The sequence below is a fragment of the Rhinatrema bivittatum genome, chromosome 2, assembly GCF_901001135.1.
Source record: "Rhinatrema bivittatum chromosome 2, aRhiBiv1.1, whole genome shotgun sequence".
Taxonomy (NCBI): Eukaryota; Metazoa; Chordata; class Amphibia; order Gymnophiona; family Rhinatrematidae; genus Rhinatrema; species Rhinatrema bivittatum.
The window spans coordinates 335,138,915-335,164,704 of NC_042616.1; the positions used below are offsets into that span (position 1 = coordinate 335,138,915).

The 25,790-nt window shown below is 41.7% G+C and overlaps 1 protein-coding gene across 1 annotated transcript in view; it reads right to left on the bottom strand.

The window, feature by feature from the left end:
• ITGA9 (integrin subunit alpha 9) overlaps window positions 1-25,790 on the bottom strand; it is an 855,720-nt gene that overhangs the window by 675,485 nt on the left and 154,445 nt on the right. Inside the window, exons 8-10 of the mRNA XM_029589807.1 lie at window positions 25,150-25,218; window positions 24,169-24,306; window positions 9,152-9,257 (exon numbers count right to left, since the gene is read on the bottom strand). Of these exons, the coding sequence (XP_029445667.1) occupies window positions 9,152-9,257; window positions 24,169-24,306; window positions 25,150-25,218 (313 nt within the window). The remainder of the gene's footprint in view (window positions 1-9,151; window positions 9,258-24,168; window positions 24,307-25,149; window positions 25,219-25,790) is intronic.

Below are 25,790 nucleotides of genomic sequence, written 5' to 3' on the forward strand. Positions count from 1 at the left end.
GTGGTTTCTCTTCCAGAAGATCCCCTTACCACAGCATGTGTCCATTTCTAGAATTTAGAAAACAGGTTCTGTTTTCTGTTATTTTCTCTCTTCTAAGCTTTAGGACTGATAACAAATCAGAGATATTCCTAAATGCTTAGAGAAGGGTGACTTAAAAAAAAACAACAGAACAGATCTCTCCTGAGGCTGGCTGAGAAAGGGAATGCAATGGATACAACACACACACACACACATACACAGACACATACCCCTGACCACAGGGGAAGAAATCCCAACCATCATGCAAAAGTGTCACCTAGTAGCTGATAAACAGTGCACTTGTGCTGGGTTGCAAAGGGAACCATAGGTTGTAGCTCTCAGCTAGACAGGACTGGCGCTGTGATGGATGGGTTAGATGGAAAGGGATTAAAAATGGGTGAAAGTGGCCTGTCTGGTGGCTCACTGGCACTGCCATATGGAGGGTTCCTGGTTCAGTTCCCCAAGAGGGCCTTCTGCACCCCAGGTCATCTGGAGCTTTGGAGACTGCAGAGGGAGTGTTCACTGCTCCTATGGGGGCAAGGGAGTCATGATCATCATTAAAAGTGACACTTGGTGGCTGGATTTAGAGGCCAGAATGCAGGGAACCAGAAGGAGCTCTGATGCATAGCTCCCAGCCTTAAGGGCCACTGCTACAATGACCAGACAAGGAACAATGAGAGGCCGAGTCTATTAAAATTCAGGAAAAAAAATCTCTTGATAGTTGTGAAAGAAGGCTCATGCATCAAAATCCCAACACTGGTTCCAGCTGAGCTGGAAGACAAAGGAAAGTAGGAACTAGGGGGCCAAAAAAAGAAATGAGTGAAAATCTCCCAAGCAGTTGCACATGAAGGCTTATGGCACTGAAGCCCCAGTAGGAGCCAGTTCCAATTGAATCAGCAGTACAAAGGAGAAAGAGGAAGACAAAGCTCAAACCCCTCCTTCCTCCTCTCCCCCAAGAACTGTGAAGTGTCCTTCATGGCTTATAGTTGGCAGCTTTGGGAATTATAAATTCAAGCCATTAATATACCTATTGGCTATCACTGTTTTTACAAAGTCCTCTACTACCCTTATGTGGGATCGTTTCAGGATGATCCATAGCGGGGACCCAAACTGTTTCCAACTCTAAAAGTACACATTTTGAGTAGCCATACTGGACCTGGAAATAGCTGTGATACCTTTATTGAACAATACAAAAATTAGCCAAAGATGCTGCAGTACATATGTTTTTGAAACCACCTAGGTCACTTTTATGCACACATGAAGAAAGGACCAAGGCAATCTGCAAAGCCCAAGTACATCATCTTTGAATAATTCTGATGGCAATCTGATAAAATATATCACAACTTTCAAAGAATCCCATTATTCATGGCTTTATATACATGTATATGTTCTCTACCAATGGAGTTACATCAGTGTGATTCGGTTAAATGCTTTAAAGCGTTTAAAGACCTTTTGTTTAAAGCAGCCTATTTTTAATATATTATGATTTTTATTTGTTAATTGTAATGTGTTTTTAATTTGATTATTTTTTAATATCATTTATTGTTTATTGAGTTTCTATTTTATATTGTTATTTTAGTTCTTTTGCTATTTTTATTATAGGTCTTATGTATGTATCCTTGTTCATTGCCTAGACCTATTTTTAGTGTTAGGGGATTCATAAATTTTAATACATGTAAATGATGTACTACAAAATCAACCAAACCTTTCAACCCAAAAAGAATTCAACCTACAAAAGAAAGATACAACGGTGACTGTCCTTGCCAAACCACTCATTGGGGAACATCTTCATTATCAAGGTCTTTGCATAGACCCATGATTCAAAGCAAATTGTTATTCTTTTAAGCAAGGCATGTGCGAGTGCACTCACTAGTTCCTAATATTACATATACACACACAAACATACACACTGCATATTTTAAAAATGAAAAGCTGTATTTTAGCTTGCTGTTAATAGTACTTGCCAGTTATACTGGTTGTTTTAATTTCTAATTTATGACTTAATAAACCACATTTTGAAAAGCTGATGAGAATCCTTTCAGGTAAAGTAAATGGTCAACTACCATGCCATTGACTTAAGAGGTTACCAGTAACAATAACTACCTTCCCAACTATTTCATGAGCCATTTAAACAAATGCAGGAGAGGAGGGGAATTGACTTCTGGGCCCATGAAGGAAAGAGAGAAGGAAAATGTTCTCTAAGAAAGAAAGGAAATCATGAAAGTGAGACATAATAAGGAAGAGAGAGACAATATGGATTTTTACTTGTGAGGAAGATGGAGAGAGAATGAAAGAGCTGAATGCAACTTTCTAAGACAGGCAGTGAAAGGGGGAGTCAAGCACTATCTTCATGGCTCTCTGAGTTAACGTTTGCTCTTGTGGCTGTGCTAGGGAGCTGCAAACTTTTTATAAAGCACATTCAAGTCTAGCCCTGTGGCTCATCAGCAGTGCTACACACTGCTAAGCAGAAGGCCTGGATTCCCTTCCCAGGCCCAGTCTCTGCTCCTCAGGTCAGCCGAGGCCAGAAATGCTTTGGAGGCAGCACTCCTGGAAGAGGGAGTCTCAGCTTTTGCACAAAAGGAACAATCAGTTGCCAGACTCAAAAGAGCGCAGGCATTCCAGGTTCTGCGATCTGTTGACCCTGGGCTAGATGGGGAAAGGGTTAAAAAACGGGTGTAAAATTTCAGGAAATTTTCAAAGAAGGCTCACAGCATAGTAGTCCAACAGATGTTGATTCTAATTGACCTAGAAGCCCACAGAAACAGGAGGAAACTCCTGAACTAAAATCTTAAAAAAAAAATGGTTTGGAAACCATTTTGATAAGCCTATGCAAAATTTGCAGGTTCATCCAAAACTGCTCCCAGAGATGTATTCAAAGAGGTAGGCCACTTGCTTAGAAAATCCAAGGTGGATCCATGGAAATCCGAGGACAACCCATGCAATATCTGCACTGCGTTTCCACTGAATATCATTTATACAATCGTTTTCCACTAGAAAGGACTGCAATAAAAAGCCTAAAAAAATAACTGGAACATTATCATCAAGACAGCAGACAAAGGAAATGCTGTGCTGATTATGGACAAAGAAAAATAGATAGAAAAAGGGTACCGAAAGCTCTCAAGCAATGCATACTACAGGAAATGTAACAACCTCACAGGAATATACTAAATAACTGAAAAATCTTATCAAGACATTTCAAAAGCAAGTAGTCTCAACTGAAAAACCTGATAACAGCACGTCCTTCTAACGTTACCTTCTTCATGCTACCCAAAATGAAAAAACAGGAAACCCTGGCAGAGCAATCATATCCAGTACTGGTTCACTGACTGAGAGGATTCTTAAACCCTTACTACAAAAAGGTAAAAGCTTAATACAAGGCACCACATGCTTTCTGAACAAGTTAAATGTAGCCCTTCTTCTAGTGTTGGCTAGGGGTTCACACTCCACACCAGGACTTAGTCCAGGCAAAGTGTCTCTAAACCCTGGCATGGATTCTCTGAATGGGGAGGGCGGGATAGCTCCAGGGCTGAAGGCATTGCACAAAAGTCTCTCTCTGTGTGTGCAAGCTCAGACCTTGTGATTTCTAGTGCCAAATAAGGCTGACAGAACACTGACGCTGGATATTCCAAATGAAAAGTTTACTGTGATACTTGATCTGCTGTAATCAGTTGGCACCACACACTTTTTCTTCTAGTTACATAAATGAGTAACAAATCCCAATTCCAAAATTATTCTGTGTATGTGTTCCTTGGTATTTTTATTTTTATTTTTTTTTTATTAGTCCCAGGGTTTTCTCTCTTCTAAAGATTTGGTAAATAAATGATCTGGAAAGAAGAGTGACATCATCAAATTTGTAGGCAACACTAAATTATTCTGAATTGTTAAATCACAAGCAGATTTTGATAAATTGCAGAAGGACACTGTGAAATTGGAAGACTGGGCATTCAAATGGCAGATAAAATTTAATGTGGACAAGTGCAAGGTGATACACATGGGGGAAAGTAACCCCCATGATGTAGTTACATGATGTTAGGAGTTATCACACAGGAAAAAAGTTCTAGACATCTTAGTGGACAATACTTTGAAATCATCAGCTCAGTGTGCAGCAGCGGTCAAAAAAAGCAAAAGAATATTAGGAATTAATAAATGGATGGAGAATAAAACAGAGAGGGGTAGATTTTATAAACTTACGCGCGGGCGTACTTTTGTTCGCTCACCAGGCGCGAACAAAAGTACGCGTAGCCACGCGTATCTTTTAAAATCTGGGCATGCAAGGGGGTGCACATTTGTGCACCTTGCGCGTGCCGAGCCCTACGCGCTCTGCCCGTTCCCTCCGAGGCCGCTCCAAAATCGGAGCGGCCTCGGAGCGGAACTCTCTTTCCACCCCCCCACACACCTTCCCCTCCCTTCCCCTACCTAACCCACCCCCGGCCCTATCTAAACCCCCCCCTACCGTTGTTGGCAGAGTTACGCCTGCCCGAAGCAGGCGTAACTCTGCGCGCGCCATCACCCGACCCGGGGGCTGGTCCAGAGGCCTCGACTACGCCCCCGTGCCGGTGTCATGCCCCCGGACACACTTCCCGCCCCGCCCCGAAATTTGCGCCGCCCAACCGACACGCTCCCTTTGTGAAGCCCCGGGGCTTGCGCTCGGCACGCACAAGGGGCTTTTTTAAGGGTTACGTGCATAACGTATGCGCTTAACCCTTTTAAAATCCGGCCCAGAATGTCATAATGCTTCTGTATCATTCCATGGTGAGGACATATCTGGAGTACTGTACAGCTCTGGTTACCACATCTCAAAAAAGATATAGTTGCATTGGAAAAGGTAGAGAGAAGGGCGAACAAAATGATAAAGGGGATGGAATGGCTCCCCTATGAGGAAAGGCTAAAGAGATTAGGGCTGTTCAGCTTGGACAAGAGACTGCTGAGGGTGATATGATAAAGGTCTATAAAATCATGAGTAGAATAGAACGGATAAATGTAAATTGATTATTTACTCTTTCAAAAAATACAATGTCTTGGGGATACTCCATGAAGTTAGTAAGTAGCACATTCAAAACAAATTTGAGAAAGTTCTTTTTCACTCAACAGACAATTAAGCTCTGGAATTCATTGCCGGAGGATGTAGTTAAGGAAGTTAGCATAGCTGGTTTTAAAAAAGGTTTAGACAAGTTCCTAGAGAAGTACATAAACTGTTATCAACCAAGTAGTCTTGGGAAACAGCCACTACTTATCACTGCACAATAGCAGTATGGGATCTATTTAAGATTTTGCCAGGTACTTGTGACCTGGATTGGCCACTGTTGGAAACAGGATATTGGCCTTGATGGACCCTTGGTCTGACCCAGTATGACAATTCTTTTATTATTATTATGTCCTATCTCTGGTAGTTTTCCTTTTCCAAAAATACCTATAGTCCACTGCTTGACTCCACAAACTGCACTCCTTTCTGTCCTGTCCTCCTGGTGCAGATTCTTGTAAGTTGTCTCCAGTCTCTTCTCTTTTCTCCAGATGAAATCCTTAAAAACTCTCAATTCTCTTCTCAGATATTACTTTGAATTTGCAAGCTGGAAGATTCCAAAAAATACTCTCCCAGCAAGGAAAGAAAAATCTTTTTTTTCCCCCCCCACTCATCTCTTGGGAAGGAAGGATGGGCAGAACAAACTGCTTCACAAAACAAAAAACTTTACCAAAAACTCCATACTCACAGCAAAGATGCCACAATCCAACCATTACAAAACGTTATTCTCTCTCTTTATAGGCTCACTCAGCACAGGAGTATATCCCGCAGTGAACAGAGATAGGAGATCCCAAAAAAATGCATCCTTCAATTTCCAAACTAAAAGCCACACGATCCCAAATGTCACCTGCTTTCAAGCAGGTAGGAGCCTACCACCTCAGAATAGGGATGCTAGTGATGTTGTGGAGAAATGGTATGTTCTACTACTTCCTTAGATTAGGGTACCTACTAGTGGAGATCCTCATTGGATCTGTACATAAAGATTATGAAGCAGTTACCACCTTTCATTCTTCTGGTCACAGTGGATGTAGAATCACTATACAGAAACATATCCCATATAGATGGCATAACTGCATGTTAAAAATGTTAAAGATATCCACCTTGGACCATTAGTACATACCAGAAACTATTACAAAATTAATTAAATTCATTCTGACCCACAACTTCTTCAGCTTGAATAATGATAGAACTGGAAGACCCATTTTTTTAAAATAGAGATTAGACTAGACATTTCAAATAATTATATCTCTGACATTTTAACTTTTTGACTAGAGGAGAAGAGACTCAAACAATTTTACAATTCTTAATGTATTTCTTCCTTCCTTCAATCAGATTCAAAATAGATAACGCCACAAAAAAAGTTAACTTTTTTGATATCACAGTCTTAATCAACAATGGCTAGCTATAAACACTTGACAGATACAGCTCCCATCACAGTTATAGCCTCCACCCCTTGCTTACAAAAAAGTTCATTACACACAGCTAAGCCACACAGTATCACCTTATATTCTATGACTCAAAAAACTGGAACAAGCACTTCAAAGTTTTAACTGAATATTTCAAGCTAAAGGACTATAACCCTAAAATTATCTTCAGGAAAATTGAATCTTCATATAAAACATCTATGGCAAACCCAATGCAATACAAAGAAAGGAAAACTACACGTAATGTACAACCTAAAGCTAGAAAAAAATGAGAAAATAGTAAGACAGTACAACTCTTGGAGGATAAATACCTCAAAGAAATATTCCCTGCTCCTCCAGTACTAGCTTCCCGGCAACCACCTCATCTGAAACAAACTCATAAAAAGCAAACTTCAAACAAGGATCAGAAAGAAGAAACTGGAACAAGAACTTGCAAAGCAGCGTGCTTCCAGCTATGCCAGCACGTACCATAGGACCCTGCAGTTACCCACATGGAAAAGGCAATTAAGACAAGGGAATCCTATTCATCTCCCTCCTCATATGTAGTATATACTATATCATTCAAATCAGAAAATATAGAGATGCTACATTGGTAAAACAAACCAGACATTAAAGACAAGAAAAACCTATACAATCACAAGATAATAATTTCAATTTATTAAAATTTATAAACTGCATTCGTCACAAAATGTTTGAAGCAGCTACCAATCAAATATACATATTTAAAAGAAAACATGCAAAACAGCATAAAATATCAACAAGCCTCCTCTGCTATAATAAAAATGCTATTAGCTCATCATTTAAGTCTTTAAATGCCTTATTGAATAAATATGTTTTTAAGGCCTTCTTAAAATATTTCTCAAAGTCCAAGGCCTGGATGGCATCAGGCAACAGAGATGTGAATCGGTTCCGGAATAGTTTCCGGTATCGGGTTCGTAGAACTGCGGGAAATCTTTATTTCTTTTTTCTTAATAAATGGTGCAGGCCATCCATTGCTCCTACCATGTGATAGGGGCCGGCCAATGGCACCAATAGCCCCTGTCACATGGTAAGGGCAAAGGGCCATCAGCGCCATTTTGATTAGTGGCAGCCGACGGCCCGAGAGCGGGAGATCACTCCCGGGGACCCCCGCTGGACCACCAGGTACTTTAGGAAAGTTTGGGGGGGGGGGGTCGGGAGGAGGGGGGAATTCTAAATAATTAGATTTAAAGGATCAGGGTGGGTTTGGGGGGGTTTTTTCTGTGTGCCCTTTCTTCCCCGCGCCCCCCCCCCCCCCCAAAACGATAAGAAAACCACACGAAAATTTCGTGGAGTTTTCCTATCGCTTTCGGGGACCCCCTGATTCTTGATGGATTAGAAAATATCCTACGATATTTTCATCAGTCAGAAAAATGATTCACATCCCTATCAGGCAAAGAGTTCCAAATAATAGGACTTGCTGCTGAGAACGCCCTCTCCCTCGTGATGTTCAGATGTGCCAATTTTAATGAAGGATCCTCTAAAACGTTCTTTCCTTCTGATCTTAAGGAAAAGAAGGGCAACACTTCCATGGGGGGGGGGAATACATTTTGAGACCAGACCACTGCATCAATGACCTTATAATCAGGATAGTAAAAGAGAAATTCAGAACTGTAAAAAACAATCAAAATTAAAATGATCAGACATTTCAAATTCAACATAAAAAGACCATGGATTTCCTTACCCATTATCAGAAATAATCCCGTCTTCCTGCCAGCCTTCACGCCTCTCTAACACATCACCTCCTCATCCTCTCTTCCCACCACCATTATAAAGTATGTCTGTGATTCACTTTGTATATTCAAGCAACATCATCTTTTGCCTTCACCTGCTTGCTCTGTTTTGTCTTGATGAAGGTGGTATGGTAAAGCTAAGACTGCAAATGTATTAACTTAGTGCAATAAAAGGCATCACCTTTTTTTTTTGTAGATTTGTATTTCCATGTATTCAGGTGGACTAACATGGCAACCATATTACTTTATCAAGCAGACATCATAAAACCAATTCCAAATCTGCAAAATCATGGCCATCAGTCATTCTCAGCCTGCACGTGATGAGCATAAGTAGACTTTACACGCCCTGCCAAATGTCATTATCAGACTGGATGGGTGAGGAGAAACGGAAAATGCTTTCAGCATAAAACAAAATGGGGATATTTCCTTCCTTAATTCCTTTGTGTAACTAACTGATATGCTGACAGCCACAGATAATGCATTCACCCTTGGGTGGTTTCGCTTGATAAGGCGTGGGAAGGGCTCAGCTTCCCAGTTCTCGCCCCCTAAAACTGTGTACAAATGCAGTCTCTTACAAATCTATAAATAAATATGAAGTCAAACTAAAAAATGTTTTTTTTTCCTTTCCTGGATGTGCCATCGATAAAGCTGTACATTGTTTTTTGCTCCCAACTCTACTTTAATTGATCCACTCTTCCATTACTTTCTGCAAACCAATTTTGCTTACAAAAAAAAAGGTCCCAACAACTACAAAAACAAAGCAGAATGAGTTTTAAGGTGAAAATAAGCCATTTTATGGTGTACAGAACAGGAGGAAGCATGTTTTTCTAGTTTGCTTGAAAGTTGAACTCTAGTGAATTAATGAAGCTCTGGGCCCAAAACTATATTTAATCAAATAAAACTGGCGTCCGTCCGTTTGAGAAAGAAAATGCACTGACCTGGGAATCCGTCATCATCGATATCCCCCAGGGAGGCCATGCTCTCCCCAAAGTGGGCGTTGTAAGCGTCGTCACCGCTCAGAATGAGCTGCTCTTCCAGGACTCCCTAGCAAACGGGAAATGGGACAGGCTAAGGAACACAGAGGCAAATGCTGAAAGGTCCCTGGGTCTGCCCGCTAGCACACATCTCAGGAAACACCTGGCCACAGCTGTGGCTTTTAACCCTTCCAGGGGGCAAAAGGGAGTTTGTACCTGCTGGGTTCTCTCAGTTGTGAAAGGCAGCCCTCCCTGTAGGCTTCTGAACAAGCTGTACAGTTCTAAAACATAAAAGCAGACTAAAAGTGTTTTGAAATGTAATAAACCTTGTGTTTTACATAAAGCTCTGCTCAGAAACAGGTCGTGTTTCAGAGAAAAGCTGTGTGGCTAATATAACTGGGTAATTTTACCAGGTTATCTATAGGAGGATTTTCAGTCGAACCTAACCAGCTAGGTTTTCAGTTGAAAATTCACCTAAACCTAGCTGGCTAAATTCAGGTAACAAACAGGACTGCATGAACTTAAATGGTTAACATGAAAAAGCAACACTAACAAACTCAGTCATCTTCAGAGACCCCCTGGAGCCCCAGTCTCACTCCAACCAAACCCCTTCTGAGTCCCTGCCATCCTCTTCCCATCCCCTCCTGAAATGCCAACAAATTAAAAAAAAAAAAGGGGGGGGGGGAGGAGTTTCTGGCCAATTTCCCATCTTCTACCACCCCCGAGATCCTGATATTCTTTCAAAATGTTCCAGCCCTCTCCTTTCCATCTCAGAACTGCCTCTCACTCTCCCATCCTCCAATGCATCGAGCCATCTCCCTAGACGCAGGGGAATGTATGCTGACTTCCTTGCAGCAGGACATTTATACCAATGCCAGAATTTTGAATGGGGATCGGTCCCGCCTTCGAAAGGGCAGTGAAGAAATTAATAATACGTATCGGTAGGCTACCCCCACCTACTGGCAGTGGAGCTGGGAGGACATAAGAACATAAGAAAATGCCATACTGGGTCAGACCAAGAGGCCATCAAGCCCAGCATCCTGTTTCCAACAGGGGCCAATCCAGGCCATAAGAACCTGGCAAATATCCAAAAACTAAGTCTATTCCATGTAACCATTGCTAATGGCAGTGGCTATTCTCTAAGTGAACTTAAGAGCAGGTAATGGACTTCTCCTCCAAGAACTTATCCAATCCTTTTTTAAACACAGCTATGCTAACTGCACTAACCACATCCTCTGGCAACAAATTCCAGAGTTTAATTGTGCGTTGAATAAAAAAGAACTTTCTCCGATTAGTTTTAAATGTGCCCCATGCTAACTTCATGGAGTAAATAACCGATTCACAGCTACCCGTACTAGACCTCTCATTATTTTAAACACCTCTATCATATCCCCCCTCAGCCGTCTCTTCTCTAAGCTGAAAAGTCCTAACCTCTTTAGTCTTTCCTCATAGGGGAGCTGTTCCATTCCCCTTATCATTTTGGTAGCCCTTCTCTGTACCTTCTCCATCACAATTATGTCTTTTTTGAGATACGGCGACCAGAATTGTACACAGTATTCAAGGTGCGGTCTCACCATGGAGTGACACAGAGGCATTATGAAATTTTCCATTTTATCACCATTCCCTTTCTAATAATTCCCAACATTCTGTTTGCTTTTTTGACTGCCGCAGCACACTGAACCGACGATTTCAATGTGTTATCCACTATGACACCTAGATCTCTTTCTTGGGTTGTAGCACCTAATATGGAACCCAACATTGTGTAATTATAGCATGGGTTATTTTTCCCTATATGCATCACCTTGCACTTATCCACATTAAATTTCATCTGCCATTTGGATGCCCAATTTTCCAGTCTCACAAAGTCTTCCTGCAATTTATCACAATCTGCTTGTGATTTAACTACTCTGAACAATTTTGTGTCATCTGCAAACTTGATTATCTCACTCGTCGTATTTCTTTCCAGATCATTTATAAATATATTGAAAAGTAAGGGTCCCAATACAAATCCCTGAGGCACTCCACTGTCCACTCCCTTCCACTGAGAAAATTGCCCATTTAATCCTACTCTCTGTTTCCTGTCTTTTAGCCAGTTTGCAATCCACGAAAGGACATCGCCACCTATCCCAAGACTTTTTACTTTTCCTAGAAGCCTCTCATGAGGTGGGGGGGGGGGGGTGGAAGGAGGGGATGGTGAGATGGGCTGGGGGATGGAAGGCTGCTCTGGGATGCGAAGGAGAAGGGTCCCAGGACATTTTGAAAGAATATCGAGGGCTAGCGTGGTGGAAGAAAGAAAACTGAGCAGCAGCTTTCTGTTTTTTTCTATCGGCATTTCAGAAGAGGGGAGTGAGGGAGATAGCAGGGGCTCGTTTTCTTTTTTAATATTGGGACATTGGCTGGGGGGGGAAGAAATCAAGGCTGCGTAGTACTTTTGTGGGAATATCGGGACAGGGGAGGGACATTAGAGCACTGGTGAAGGCAGATGAGCACCAGGCCAGCCAGATTTAGTTCTACTACTGCAGTGCCTAGATTTGGCCAGCCAAGCTGGCCAGCTAGCACTGAAAATCAATGCTAGCTTCCTAACTTTCTTTGCCTATATTAATCCCGCCTCATGGATTGTCCAGAATTTGAGTGGCTAGACTCAGTCTCCTACTGAAGTTTAAAGAGCTAAATTTAGCTGTTCAGCCTGGTCAGCTTTGAAAGGCTTTGATCTAGCTGGCTAAATCTTTACTCAACCGGCTGATCTCAAAATGTTCAAAGTGAGGGATATTATAATTAATGGAAATAGAAGCTAATAAACGGTAGTCTGAAAGCACATACTTTTCTGCAACTAATGTATCATGTGTTCAGTGGTACAAGATACCTGAATGTTTGGACTGGTTTTCTGGGGGAGGGGGGTTATATTTGTGATACCATGTTAAAGTAATATCATACAACAAGGGCAATATTATTGCCCTCTAATTATACATTTTGCGTGCATTATCAGGCACAAGGCTAAAAGTTCAAGAACTTCAATTTGTATATATAAAACAGCAATATTAGTTAACTAGTAGGAGAAACTAAAGTCCTAGGTGTCACAGCTGTGTGTGAAGGTTCAATGCTTGCTGTGCCCTCCGCAGCACCACAGTCTCTATCTTTCCATCTGGAAATCACATGATTTGAATCTGCCACCGCTCTGACTCCAAATCTGGGACGCCTCCCCCGATCTAAAGGAACAGCTCCTCTACCTGAGCTAGTAAGGGAATCCTACCTCGCTTAGCCAGACTGCTTATTGTTTATCCATCCCTTTATTACTCTGGCCTTGTCATGCTGTGCGACCGCAGTGCTACCAAAGCACGGCCAGGACTGCATTAAGTCAATCTGTTTCCAGCTTTGATTCATGAAGGGTCTGCACACATCTGTGCAGCTTAGCAGGATAAATGCATCACCTCTTATATACCAGTCCCCCCCCAGCCTCGCACATAAAGCAATTACTGGCACTGCCCGTGACTGGGAAGACAACGGCCATGTGTGCTGGGGAGGAGGGAAATTCCAAAACAACCAAGGCATCCTGTGGTGCCCGGCTACAAGATCCATTTAACGCTGATTGCCAGGCAATATACGGACATATTTATTTAAATCCAGACCATGACATCAGCAGGGCTTGAAAGGCAGCCAACTGCCCTGCGCTCCGACTTCCGAGGGACAGGAAATGGTGGGACGTGAATTGTGTGTCTGCAAGCAGAAGCGCAGTTGTGGAGCAGAGGAAAAGTCTCAAGGTCCCAGCAAGTCCTAAACAAAACTGTGTGAGGTCTCAGCTTCCTTCTACTGTGTTGTTCATGATCTCCTTGGAAGAAACTCGCTCGGCACTGTCGCAGACTAGAGTGAGAGGCAAAGGTTACAATGACGCAGGCATCAACAACACCCAAACGGGGGGGGGGGGGAGGGGAAGAACAACCACCAAGGCAGAAAAAAAAGAGTCTTTAAAGTTTGCAGTGAACTATCGCTAAATTGGTTGCTTTTGGCACAAATAAACCCCCATGTTTACAGTTATTCACTAGTGATGACCTTACTTTGTGTGGCTGTGTTATTGTGTCTGGTATTGTTTACTCCATGTAAGTCTGGAATTAATAATGGACAGTGAAAACCCTCACTCTTTGGATCAGTAAGAGGGCTAACCAGAGGTTGTGTGGTGCCAATTCTGCCTTGCTTTCATTTATTTATTTATTTAGACCCGGAAGTTCCTCCCTTTCTCCTTTTTCTTACAGCTCAATCAGAATCAGGGCACATAAACCTCCATTCACAACCACCTGGGGATATCTTTCTTTTTTTTTTTTTTTTTAGTAGACTCTCTCTCCCACTGTTCCTAGTCTGGTCGTTGCAGCACTAGTCCTGAGGCCAGGAGCCTGGGCTCTAAATCTAGCCACCAGATGTGGTCCCCACAGCATCCCCATCCCTGGATGACCCAGGGTGCAGAGAATCCTATCAGGAAGCCTCTGCATGGCAGCGCTGCCGTTAAGCCACTGGGTCAGCTCTCTGCCTTTCTTTCTTTTCCATTCCTCAGTGCATCTAAAATTCACTACTGATGCATCTAAATACTTTCATGTCAGTCCACTGAAAGTGAAACAACGTTAGGAGTGTGAAAATGGAAAAAAAAAAAAAAGTAGTTTCTGAACAGCAAGAGTTTTATTCACGGTCACTACACTAGGCTGTATATCCTTAACAGAAAAACAACTTTCCAGATTCCACCCCACCCAAAACAAACAAAAAAAAAGAATAACAAAGAAATGAATGATTAAAAATGGTCCTGGCTGTTTTTGAACTGAAAGGAAAAGCAAAAATATTAGACGTCTTGTGTTTCTCCTATCTTGTCACATTCTATTATATGAGAGCCATGGATATTCTGTTCTCTCAGTGTCACTCAGTCTGACTCGTATTTCTTCCTCTTACAGTCCTTCAATGCTTTTCATGCTACAATTCAGAACATTTGTTCCACCAAGGATAGGAGTGACTTGAAATGGGTGGCTTCAGGTTTTGGCACAGCATAGAAGCTGCTCTGGGGTCTCTGGTCTTCATGAGTTTTGTTTCCCCAAATAGTTGATGGATGCAAAAGCAGTGACCTTGGGTGTCAAAAGAACAACTGCTTTCGGCTGCTAATGACCCCCAACCCCCTCTCCCAGGGACAGTTTCTGACCTGCTGATTGTGCTCACAGCAAACCCTGTATCAGCTTCAGGCACTGGGAGACAGCATAGTGCACTGCGTGTGAAGAGGAGAACATTGTGACATCCATATTCAGACAGTTAGTTCAGGACGTAGACAGTCAAGCTGTAGTTTTTGAATTTCCGCCACATCCAGAGGGAGTGCTGACTGAAGAACCTCCATCTGCTGATGATAGTTTGGACTTGATGGGAAACAACGCTTAGAATCTTTAAAAAAAAATTCTTAAAGCGTTACACTATTACTGGTTGTGTATATTGTGAGTTAGTTTTTAAGGCTAGTATTTGTGAGTGTTAAGAATTAGAGATGTGCTTTGGGTTACTTTATCATTTCAGGCTTCGTTTCGAGGCCCCCCCCCCCCCCATGGGAATTTCGTTGTTCCCTCAGTTCGGGGGGGGGGTTTCGGGGGCCCCGATTTTCGGGTTAGTGCGCACTAATAGGAGTTAATGCACATTAACTCTGCCACGTTAGCATGCACTATCGGGAGCTGGCACACACTAATGGGAGTTAGCGCGCACTAAACTGAAAATGAATTTTTTCTGAAGTTTCTGAAAAAATTCAATCGTTTTTCGGTTCTCCCGAACCATTCCGAATTAGGCAATTTCGTGCAATCCCCGGCCCAGCGGCTGTGCGGAGGCCTCTGGCCATGCCCCCTCCCCATACCGCCCTGCCCCCTCCCCTTTTTGCAAGCCCCGGGACTTACACGCGTCCCAGGGCTTTATGCGCGTCGCCGGGCCTTTTTTAAATAGGCCCGGCGACGCGCCGGGCCTATTTTAAAAATCTTTTGAAAATCTGGCTCTTTATTTTTAATATAGAAAACTGCCACCCGCACCCCCAGATAAGATGAAAATCTTCAAAATAAGAGTCAATTAGTGATTTAGAATAACATACAATTAACCCTGATTTTAGTGACTGACCCATTTTAGTGTTATTGCTGGTCAGTCACAAACTAACATAAATCACCTAGGTATCAATTTAAAAACCTTTGATTTAAAAGACAACAAGTACATAATTTAAAAACCCTTAAATTAAAAAAACATACCTACTCCTTAATCAGCTTTTAAAACTTTAGCAACTCAATAAAATTAAGATGCAGACAGAAGTCCATCAGGGAGTTGGGGGTTATCCACATGTACGATTATCTGTCTATTGGTGAGAGGTTTTATGTGTGCACCCAGTGCAAAGAGCTCCTGGCTCTCTAATAACTCTGGAGGTCAGCGTGGCAGACCTGAAGGAGCTGAGACAGACAGAGAGGTATACAGAGGAGACCTTCAGGGACATAGTAGAGCGGTCTCAGCGCCAGCATAGCAGCCCATGTGCTGCTTTAGAGGAGCAAGTTCACCTGGCAGAAGACCATCACCCTGGTATAGCAAGAAGTGGTCCTGTAGCTAGGATCTGCCCTCAAGGTGATGCTTTATCCTCCGCACCTATGATTTGTTTCCAGGACCGTAAGCCCAGGAGGAATAGATTGGTCGGCCATTAAAGTGAGTGATTTGATCATTAGGAATATAGATAGCTGGGTGACTGATGAGTGTGGGGATCGCTTTTTAACTTGCCTGCCTGGCGCAAAGGTAGCAGACATCACGCGCCACCTAGATAAAATTTTAGAGACTGCTGAGGAGGAGCTAACTGTCATGATGCATGCAGGTTCCCGATGACATAGTAAGATGTAGAAGGGAGGCTCAGGAGGCTAAATTTAAGATTTTATGTAGAAAACTGAAATCCAGAACCTCTAGGGTTGCATTCTCAGAAATGATCCCCAGTAGTGCAAGGAGAATGGTTTTAGATTTGTTAACTGGGAAACATTCTAGGGAAGGGGGAGATTATTCTGAGGGATAGACTCCACCTTAACTAAAATGGAACCAGGTTGCTAGCATTAATGTTTAAAAAGAAGATACAGCAGCTTTTTAAATTAGACCATTGTGAAAAGCTAACAGTTGCTCAGAAGCACATGGTTCAGAGGGATCTATCTTCCAAAGATACTTGCACAACAGGGAAGTTAGAATATCCCAGTAGAGAGGTTGTGTTTAAAGCTGAAGTAGTCCAGACAGACGTAGACAAAAAAAGCAGCACCCAGATGTGAATGGCTCTAAACTGTCTATCATTTGCTAACAAGCAGGTTGTGAATGTAAAGAGAAATGTAACTACAAACAAAAATCATACTTTAAAATGTCTTATGCAAATTTCAGAAATAAGATTGGTGAGTTAAGAGTGTATGGCATTATATGAGTATGTAGACATTATGGGCATTTCAGAGACATGGTGGAAAGACGATAACAAATAGGACACTGTGAAACCGGGGTATAAATTATATTGATGTGATAGGACAGATCAAATTGGTGGAGGAGTGGCACTATATCTAAAAGATGGCATAGAATCTAAATGCACTGTGGAATCCTTTTGGATAGAAATTCCATGTGTGATGGATAAGAGTATAGCAGTAGGTGTATATTACTGATCACCTGACCAAAATGAAGAAACAGACTATGAAATGTTAACAAATTTAGAAAGCTAATAAATTTGGTAAAACACAATAATAATGGGAGATTTCAATTACCCCAGTATTGACTGAGTCAATATCTTATCAGGACATGCTAGCGAAGTTAAGTTTCTAAATGCCATAAATGTCTGCTTTATGAAGTAGCAGGTCCTAGAACCAATGAGAGGGACAGCTAATTTACATCTAGTCCTCAGTGGAACACACAACCTGTTACGAGGGATTACTGTGGTAGGGCCATTAAGCAATAGCAATCTAGCGCAATCAAATTTGACATAATCACTAGAGGAAGGACATTAAGTAAAACTACTACGATACCATATAACTTTAAAAAGACTATGATAGAATGAAGAAATTAGAAAAAAACTAAAAGGAGTGGTTGCAAGGGTTAAAATTTTGCATGAGACATGGACATTATTTAAAAATATAATTTTTGAAGCCCAGATAAAATGTTCTCTTTGAATTAAAATTGGTTGAAGAAAGACCCATTGGCTGCCAACGAGGTTTAATGGTGAGGTAAAGAGGCACTTAAAGCTAAAAGGGCATCGTTCAAAAAATGGAGAGCAGACCCAAATGAAGAAAATAGGCAAGAGCATATGCACCAGCAAGTTAGATGTAAAACAGACAGGCCAAGGGAAACTAAGAAAAAGCTTGCCAGTGAGGTAAAAACTAATAAAAACTTTTCAAGTACATTTGAAGCAAAAAGCTTGTGATGGAGTCAGTTGGGCCACTGAGGGGCAAAAGAGGTGGTCAGAGAGGACAAGGAAATAACAGAAAAACTGAATAAATTATTTACCTCAGTCTTTATGGAGGAGGATATTGGGAACATACCCACACCTTAAAAATTCTTTAGTTGTGGAGATTCTGAGCAACTAAAACATATGTCTGTGTCAATGGAAGATGAAATAGATCAGACTGACAAACTAAAAAGTAACAAATCACTAGGAATGGATACCAAAATACGAAATCATTAACTTAACACTAGTAATTTGTAACCTATCATTTAAAACAGCAATGATACCTGAAGACTGGAAGGTGGCCAATATGATGTCAATATTTAAAAAGTACTCCTGGGATGTGTAGGGTGATTTGTAAAGGGTTTCCTCCGAAGCTATCATTACCGCACTGGGAAAATGCACTGATCAGACTTGTAAAACTTATCCAAGGTTGCTGACATGCCAAAATACACTGAAATGCTGGAATGTATGCTAAATGTAAAAACAATAGTCAACATTCAACAATAAGTTTAGTTCCTGCCTTCTGGGCTCAATTTACAAGAAATCACATGACTTACAAGAATTCAATCCTATTAACATGAAAGAGATAAAATAAAGATCTTTCTTTAAGCTGCCAGTATTTAAGTGTTTATTTATAGCCCACAACAGATGATCTGGGAAACTATAGACTAGTGAGCCTGATGTCAGTGCCGGGCAAAATGGTAGAAGCCATTCTTAAAAACAAAATCAATGGTGATATAGCTAAACAAGGCTTAATGAAGGGTCAATATAGTTTTAGCAAGGGGAAGTCATGTCTTACTAATCTTTTAGAATTTTTTGAAGGTGTAAATAAACATGTTGATAAAGGTGAACAAGTTGATATAATGTATTTGGATTATCAGAAGGCATTTGACATAAGTCCCCCATGAGAAATTACAAACTCATGGGATAAGAGGTAGTTCTTTATTGTGGATTGGTAACTGGTTAAAAGGCTGAAAACAGAGCGTAGAACTAAATGGTTAGTTTACCAAATGAAGTGAGTTTGTTAATGGAGTACCACAGGAATAGGTACTGGAACCTGTGCTGTTTAACATATTCATAAATGATCTGGTAAAGGGAATGATAAGTAAGGTGATCAGATTTGCATATTACACAAAATTATTGAAAGTTGTTAAAAAAAAAGCAGGGAATTGCAAACAGTAGGTCCTTGTGAGATTAGGAGATTGGAAAACAATGGCAAATGAAATTTATTGTGGAAAAGTACAAAGTGGTGCATACAGGGAAAAATAAACCTAACTCAGGTACACAATGCTGGCTTCTGTATTGGGAGTCAACTACTCAGGAAAAAGACCTTGGAGTCCTTGTGGATAATATATTGAAATCCTCTGCTTAGTGCATGGTGGTAGTCAAAGAAGAAAATAGAATGTCAGGAATGATCTGAAAAGGAGTGGAGAATAAAACAGAAGATAACTGTATCGAGCTCATGGTGCGACCACACGTTGGATATTATATACAGTTCTGGTTATCCCAACTCAAGAAAGACATAGCAGCTGTCTCAAGACAGACATAGCAGAAGTAGAAAAGGTGCAAAGAATTTTGACAAAAATGATAAAGGGGGAGGGAACATCTCTCCTATGATGTTGCATCCGACCAGTCACATCCCCATCCCACGGCTGGCCGTCCTCACCTTCCCCGGAGATCAATTATTTATTTATTTATTTTCTCTATACTGACATTTGATTTGACATATCACATCGGTTTACATATAACAAGATGTCTAAGGCTAGCCTTATAATGACATGATTCAATGTAACAGCTTAATTGAGTAACTAGCCAAGTACATATAACTTTAACAGGATAGTATTATAATAAACGTGTACATTAGCATAACTTTTACTGAATATATTAAGCGTTGAATTAAACTTTGTACAGTGGCAGGGTGGGGGGGAAACTGGAGGGGTAAGGGGGCAGGTTGGAGGGGAGTGTTATTTGGTGGGAGGGGGGGCTATGATGGATTTATTTATCTGCTGTGAATGCTTTCCAGAAGAGCCAGGTTTTGAGGCTCTTTCGGAAAGTGGGTGTAGAGGGGTCAGTTCTGAGAGCAGGTGGAAGGGTGTTCCAGAGGTGAGGGCCTGCTACAGATGCAGCGCGTTCTTTGGTGGAGACTCGATGTACTTCCTTGGTGGGGGGGATGGGGAGTAGGCCTGTGTTGGTTGAGCGGAGATTTCTAGTGGGGTTGCGGAGGGTCAGAGGTCCTTGTAACCAGCTGGCTTTGTAATTATGGATGGCTTTGTGTATGAGCATGAATGTTTTGTATTGGGATCTGAACGGGACGGGCAGCCAGTGGAGTTGTTTGGGTGCAGGCGTGATGTGATCTGTTTTTTTCTTATTCGTTAGTGACCGTGCGGCAGCATTTTGTAGAAGCTGGAGGGGCTTGAGGGTAGATGCGGGAAGGCCAGTTAGGAGGGCGTTGCAATAGTCTATCTTGGTGAAAAGGAAGGATTGCAGTACCGTTCGGTAGTCTGGGGGATGAAGTAGAGGTTGGAGTTTCTTCAGGATTTGGAGTTTGCAGAAGCAGGCTTAGGCGCACGTGGCTTTGTCCATCTTAAAGGGCCCACAGCAGGAAAACTGTCCTGACGCCTCCTAGTGACATCAGGAGGCAGGACCTATATCAGGCCTGCGCTGTCCTCTCCTCGATGCCTCAGCATCGAGGAGAGGACAGCGCCTCAGATGTGTCTTGGGTGTTGCTTTGCCTTGCCTGACCTCAGAGTGCTTCTGGATTCTCTGCCCGCTGCCTGCCCTGACCTTGGGTCTGGACCACGGATTACTTTTCTGGCCTTACAGCTCACTGCCTGCCCTTGGACTTTTTTGGGACTTGCTGCTCGCTGCCTGCCCTGTTCTCTGATCGATTACTGGACTCGCTACTCCACCTGCTTTGACATGGACTGCTTCCTGCCCGCCTCTGTGGAACCTGATCTTGTAGTTCACGAAGGGCCTCCTCGGCGACCAGCATAGCCAGCCAACAGTGAGGACCTGCAAGGGCCTTCCTTGTGGGTAGTAACAATCCCACCTTGGCACAAGGGTCCACGCTTGCAATATATGACGAGAGGTTGCGCAGGCTAGGGATCTTCAACTTGGAAAAGAGATGGCTAAGGGGGACAAGACAGAAGTTTATAAAGTCATGAGTGGGGTGGAGAATGGAGTGGAACAGATAAAGGACAGTAATTTAATCTTTCAAATAATACTAAAACAAGGGAACACTCCATGAAACTAACAACCAGCACATTCAAAACAAATCGCAGAAAGTAATTTTTCCTCTCATTGCCAGAGGATGTGATCAAGATGACTAGCATAGCGGGGTTTAAAAGATGTTTGGGCAAGTTCCTGAAGGAAAAGTCTATAATCTATTATCAGGTAGACTAAGAAAGTTATTACTATTCCTGGGAGTGATAGGAATTAGATCTACTTTAAGGGATCTGCCAGGTACTTGTAACCTGGATTGACCACTGTTGGAGACAGGATGCTGGGCTTGATGGACCTTGGTCTGACCCAGCATGGCAATTCTTACATTTTTATGTTATGTTCACTGGCTCTGACTTATCCGGCTAAGTTATTCTCTGAATAAAAACTTACCAGCTAATGGATTAGTTAGACACATTTCGGGGGCAATTCAGGACAGGATTGATTTAGCAGATAACTTAGCCAGATAATTAATATTCAAAGTTAGCCAGGAAAATTATCCAGTTAAGCCTGGTCATGCTGCAAGGCAGTCAAACTTATTTGGATAAACTTAACCAAATTGACCACAGATAAATACAGACTTCATTCTGACAATAAGAATAACAGAAAGGGGTAGATTGTTTGTTTATTCAACAAACTTCTATTTACAGTAGTACAGAAAAGTTTTTATTGATGCCTTTTTAACATCTCCATATTCTCCCCTCACTCTTTGAACCTGGTCCTAAACCCCCAAAGGTCCTATTTCTAGCACATCTTGGAAAGTGCTTAATACTTTCTGAAAAAGAACATCAACATAAATTAGAGAGGTAATTGCAAAAGGATTTATACATGTAAACCTTAGTTTATGTGCATAAATCTGCTTTTGAAAATCCATCAGTGGCCTAGGTACCTAAAAGCACGGGTATCACTCAGTTCTGTGAGCACTTTTATGCCCACCGAGCAGAGGTGTTCCAGGAGTGACATCTAATCTCATAGTTTCTGAGTTGAAAAACTATGCATGTAAGCTACCATACACAAATTATGCCCTGCTTGGAGCAGGTGTACCTTTGTGCGAGGTCATGCATGTATATACTTGGTCAATTACCCAAGGATTTTCAAAGCAAACTTATGTGGACTAAATCACTTTGAAAATCATGGGTAAAGTCTGCTGTACAAATTGAGGATCTTTCTGGTGGGGAGAGATCATTCATCTAGATAATCCAGAGTGTGGGCCTTGGCTACATTCCTGTCTCACTCCTCCTTCCTGTCTGAAGCTGTCTGAATGTTTATTTTCACCTGACAGTTGATGGATGAACACATGGATTTAATTATATCATAGGTTCCCCCTTCAACCAATTTCACTTTGCAGTAGTTTAAAAATGAAGCCAAAGTGCCAGACAGAATCAACAACTTTTGTAAAGTCAATAAACCATGCAAATATTCACCCGAAGTGGATGTTTCCCCTCCCCCCCCCCTTTTTTTTTTTTTTTTTTAAAATCAATGTCTGTAAGACAAAAATACGATTGGTGGTTTGATGCTTTGGGAAACAGTCTGACTTCAATGCCAACTTTTGCTGTTCATTACGAATTGTACTATTCATTTGTTCAGGATACTGCAAAACAGTTTGCTAATGTTACTACTACCACAGCTCCCTCTATAATTATTTCAGTGTATGGTATCCCCATATTTTTACTGTAGATTTGTGTAGTTAAGTTCTCTGGCCATGTCTTAGAGAAATAGCTAGAAAGTAGAATAAGATTAAATAGTTTTACTAGTGCTTCCTGAACTGGTAAAGTATTGCATTTGAGCTTTTCATTTAGTACCCTATCAGGGTTAGCTGCTTCCTGCTCCAGCCCATCCCCTCTCAGTCAGCTGCAGAGAACAGGAGGGGAGGCTGGAACAGACAGAATAGAGCAAAGACAAATCTGCACTTCTCCTTCCTCCCGCCTATATTTTGCAGGGAAGTTTGTGTGGCGGGAGGAGGTAACAGTGTCTAGGGGCAGCAGAAATCCGAATCCATCACTGCTGGAGCAGAATGCTGTGTACAGAATGAATTCAAATTTGAGAGCTATAGGTGAGAAGCTGAGCAAACATAGTGCCAAAGGCTGATACAATAGCATACAAATATATTTAGAAAACAATTGTCACAGATGGCTAATTATTTAGTAGACAATTTCAAAAGCAGCATAAAAGTTATGAAAAGGTCTCTCATCAAAAACAGTCTAATAATTCTCAAAAACACTGTAGCTTATTTCCTGTTCTCTCACCCTTCTTTTTATGTACATGGTAACGCAGTAGGGCAGAAGGAAGACACCAGTTCAGCTCTTTTTTAAATTATTCAAGTTTGGGCAATTATTTCTTCTTGTGGTGATCCACAGAAAGACCACATATTTTGTAAATATATTGCACAAAGTTTAAATATACAATACCAACTACCTAAAATGGACAGGCATCCATCACACGTTTTGATCCCCACTAAAGAATGTGACAGGAAACAGACTGAAACCTTCACCACAGCAAATGCTGGTCACTAAACTATCCATGTCATGAAAGGAAGGGATTAGTGAGTTGGCTCTGACATTGCTTGGATCCCAACTCTTACCCCTGGCTATAGTTCACTCAGCCTGGAACACTTTATCAGGATTCAGATGGATGGTTACCTCAAATAGGATTTTCTTCTTTTCTACATTCCTAATGGTGAGCAAAATGTTGTCTACCTACTCCAGAAGCACCATCAAATACTCAAATACCATGAAATGTCCCAAGATAGCCAGGAACTTTGGTTATATTTATTCAATAAAAGCTCAAAGTTGGACTATTTGCCCTTGAAAGTCATTATCATCTACAAGTATTCTTCAGATTTCTGAAACAAGTTAGGCTATTGAAGAGTGAATTAAATCTGAACTATCTTAAGACATATGCGTGCATGCCTCCTAGCCAAGCACCCTGCAGGGTGCCACTGCATTTATAGATCAGCCCAATATTTGTACCAAACAAGCAAAACTAAATTAGGTCTTAAAGCAGTCAACTGTAGCCTGAGGGTAAGAGCTGAAAGGAATTTGTGAAATTAAAGCATGCCCAGAGAGATCTGCTGGTAAGTGGGTGAGAACCATCTGCTCACACGCAGACCATGTACTTAATATATAGGGATGATTGGAGGGCTTTATTGCCTAATTGTAACACTTGTGTTTAGGGACCTTCATTTTCAGTTTTTATTTTGTTTATTTTTCCTGGGAATTTATCAGAACTTATTACAATGAACAAAAATCGGAGAAAATCAGTGGAAAAATATGAGTCAGGAGATGTGTCTTGATCCCTTTTAGAAAGTATTGTACTATACTGTCATACTTACGTTGCCTCTGTTGATGTAGACCGTGACTTGACCTTCATCCCTCACTTCGGAATACATGGGTGCCCCAACCAGCAGGTCTGAAAGGCCGTCGGAGTTCAGATCAACTGCACATAAGGAGGAGCCAAAGTAAGAGCCCATCTGTAACCAAGCCGATTTATAATAGGGTATTCAGTATCTGCCCATACAGGAAATCAAATTGACTTCTTTTTTAAAACAAGAATAGCAACTAGCACATTTTACATTTTGTATTATTTTTTGGGGGGGGGGGGGGGGAGGGAGGGGTTTCAAAGGATTAATAAACTGCACACCATACAGCACAATTATGGCTCTGCAAAAGAAAAAGCCTAGTGCTCATGGTCTTGCACGCTCCGTAGACTTTTCTGTCACTAGAAGAACACTAGAAATGGATGACCACTGTAACGTACCAAAAATAAAATTAGATCGCAGAAGCCCAACAGAGGCCTCAAGGGGCAAGAAAATGAGCATAGCACCTTGCGTTCAAGGCACCTTGCTGCTGCCAGACCCTGCTTCTCCTGCAGATATTTCTTGGTATCTCTAGGTATACTTTAGTCATCTGGGGAAATGGATGGGACAGAGGAGGGGTTTCTTTTCTTCTGCATTAAATTCTCTTTTTTCCTGCTCTCTAAAGTTCTCTAGCAGGAATAAAACAGGGATGCAAACAGCCTTTTCTGAAATGCATCTTTCTGCAGTCAGCTTGGGTTGACCTAATGGAAGGAGAAATCATCTACACATCCACAATCCAGGGTGGTCAAGGATAAAGCAAGGTAAAGATCTGATTTGCTTTCCAAAGGCTAAAGAATGCGGGGACCCAACACCATCTGCCTTCTAGCCGTCACCTTCAGCAGTGACAGAACTTAAGGAGAAAAATTCTGACAGAAATAGCATTAATACTGTACATAGCATGACGTATCACCACAACAACTTCACTGCACAAAAAAAAAATTGGTACTGATGGCTCACCTTTTTACCTGAAGCCTGAAAAATCTTTATTAAAGACCCAGATCTCCTGTCAGTTCTGAAAATATAAACCTTTAAACAACAGAAATCAGAAAAATAAGGTTAAAGTTGCAGTCTCCGTCGAGGGTCATATGGATAATGTACTTCAAGATATTAGATTCACTGCATGTTGTACCTAACACATAGCCTGACTGAACTCCAACCACATTTCACTAGGATTTCAGCTAGGGAAAGATTTTACAAACCACTGGTGGCATGGATATATTGCGTACAGACACCTCAAAGCCTATGCATCCTCTGGCACACACGCATACATCATTACATTTCGGGCACCAAGGGATTTTATAAAATGCAGGAGAAAGAAGTTGCAAACTCTGCCAGCTACAGAAAAGCAGCAATGGTAACTGCTGCCAGCACATCCAATCCCACCTGCCACCCAAGGCCTCTCAACATCTCCTCTCCTCCCCCAGATAAGAGAAGAAGAGGCCTATCCCTGTCATTTCTACCTGCCAACTCTCCCCCCTTCCCCAGAATTGCAGAAAGGCAGGAATTCCTCACCGCAGTCCCTTCAGCTCTCCTCCTTTCTCTGTCTATTTGTATTCTTGCCAGCTCCAGAGTGCGGTTCGAACTTTGCAGACCGTCAC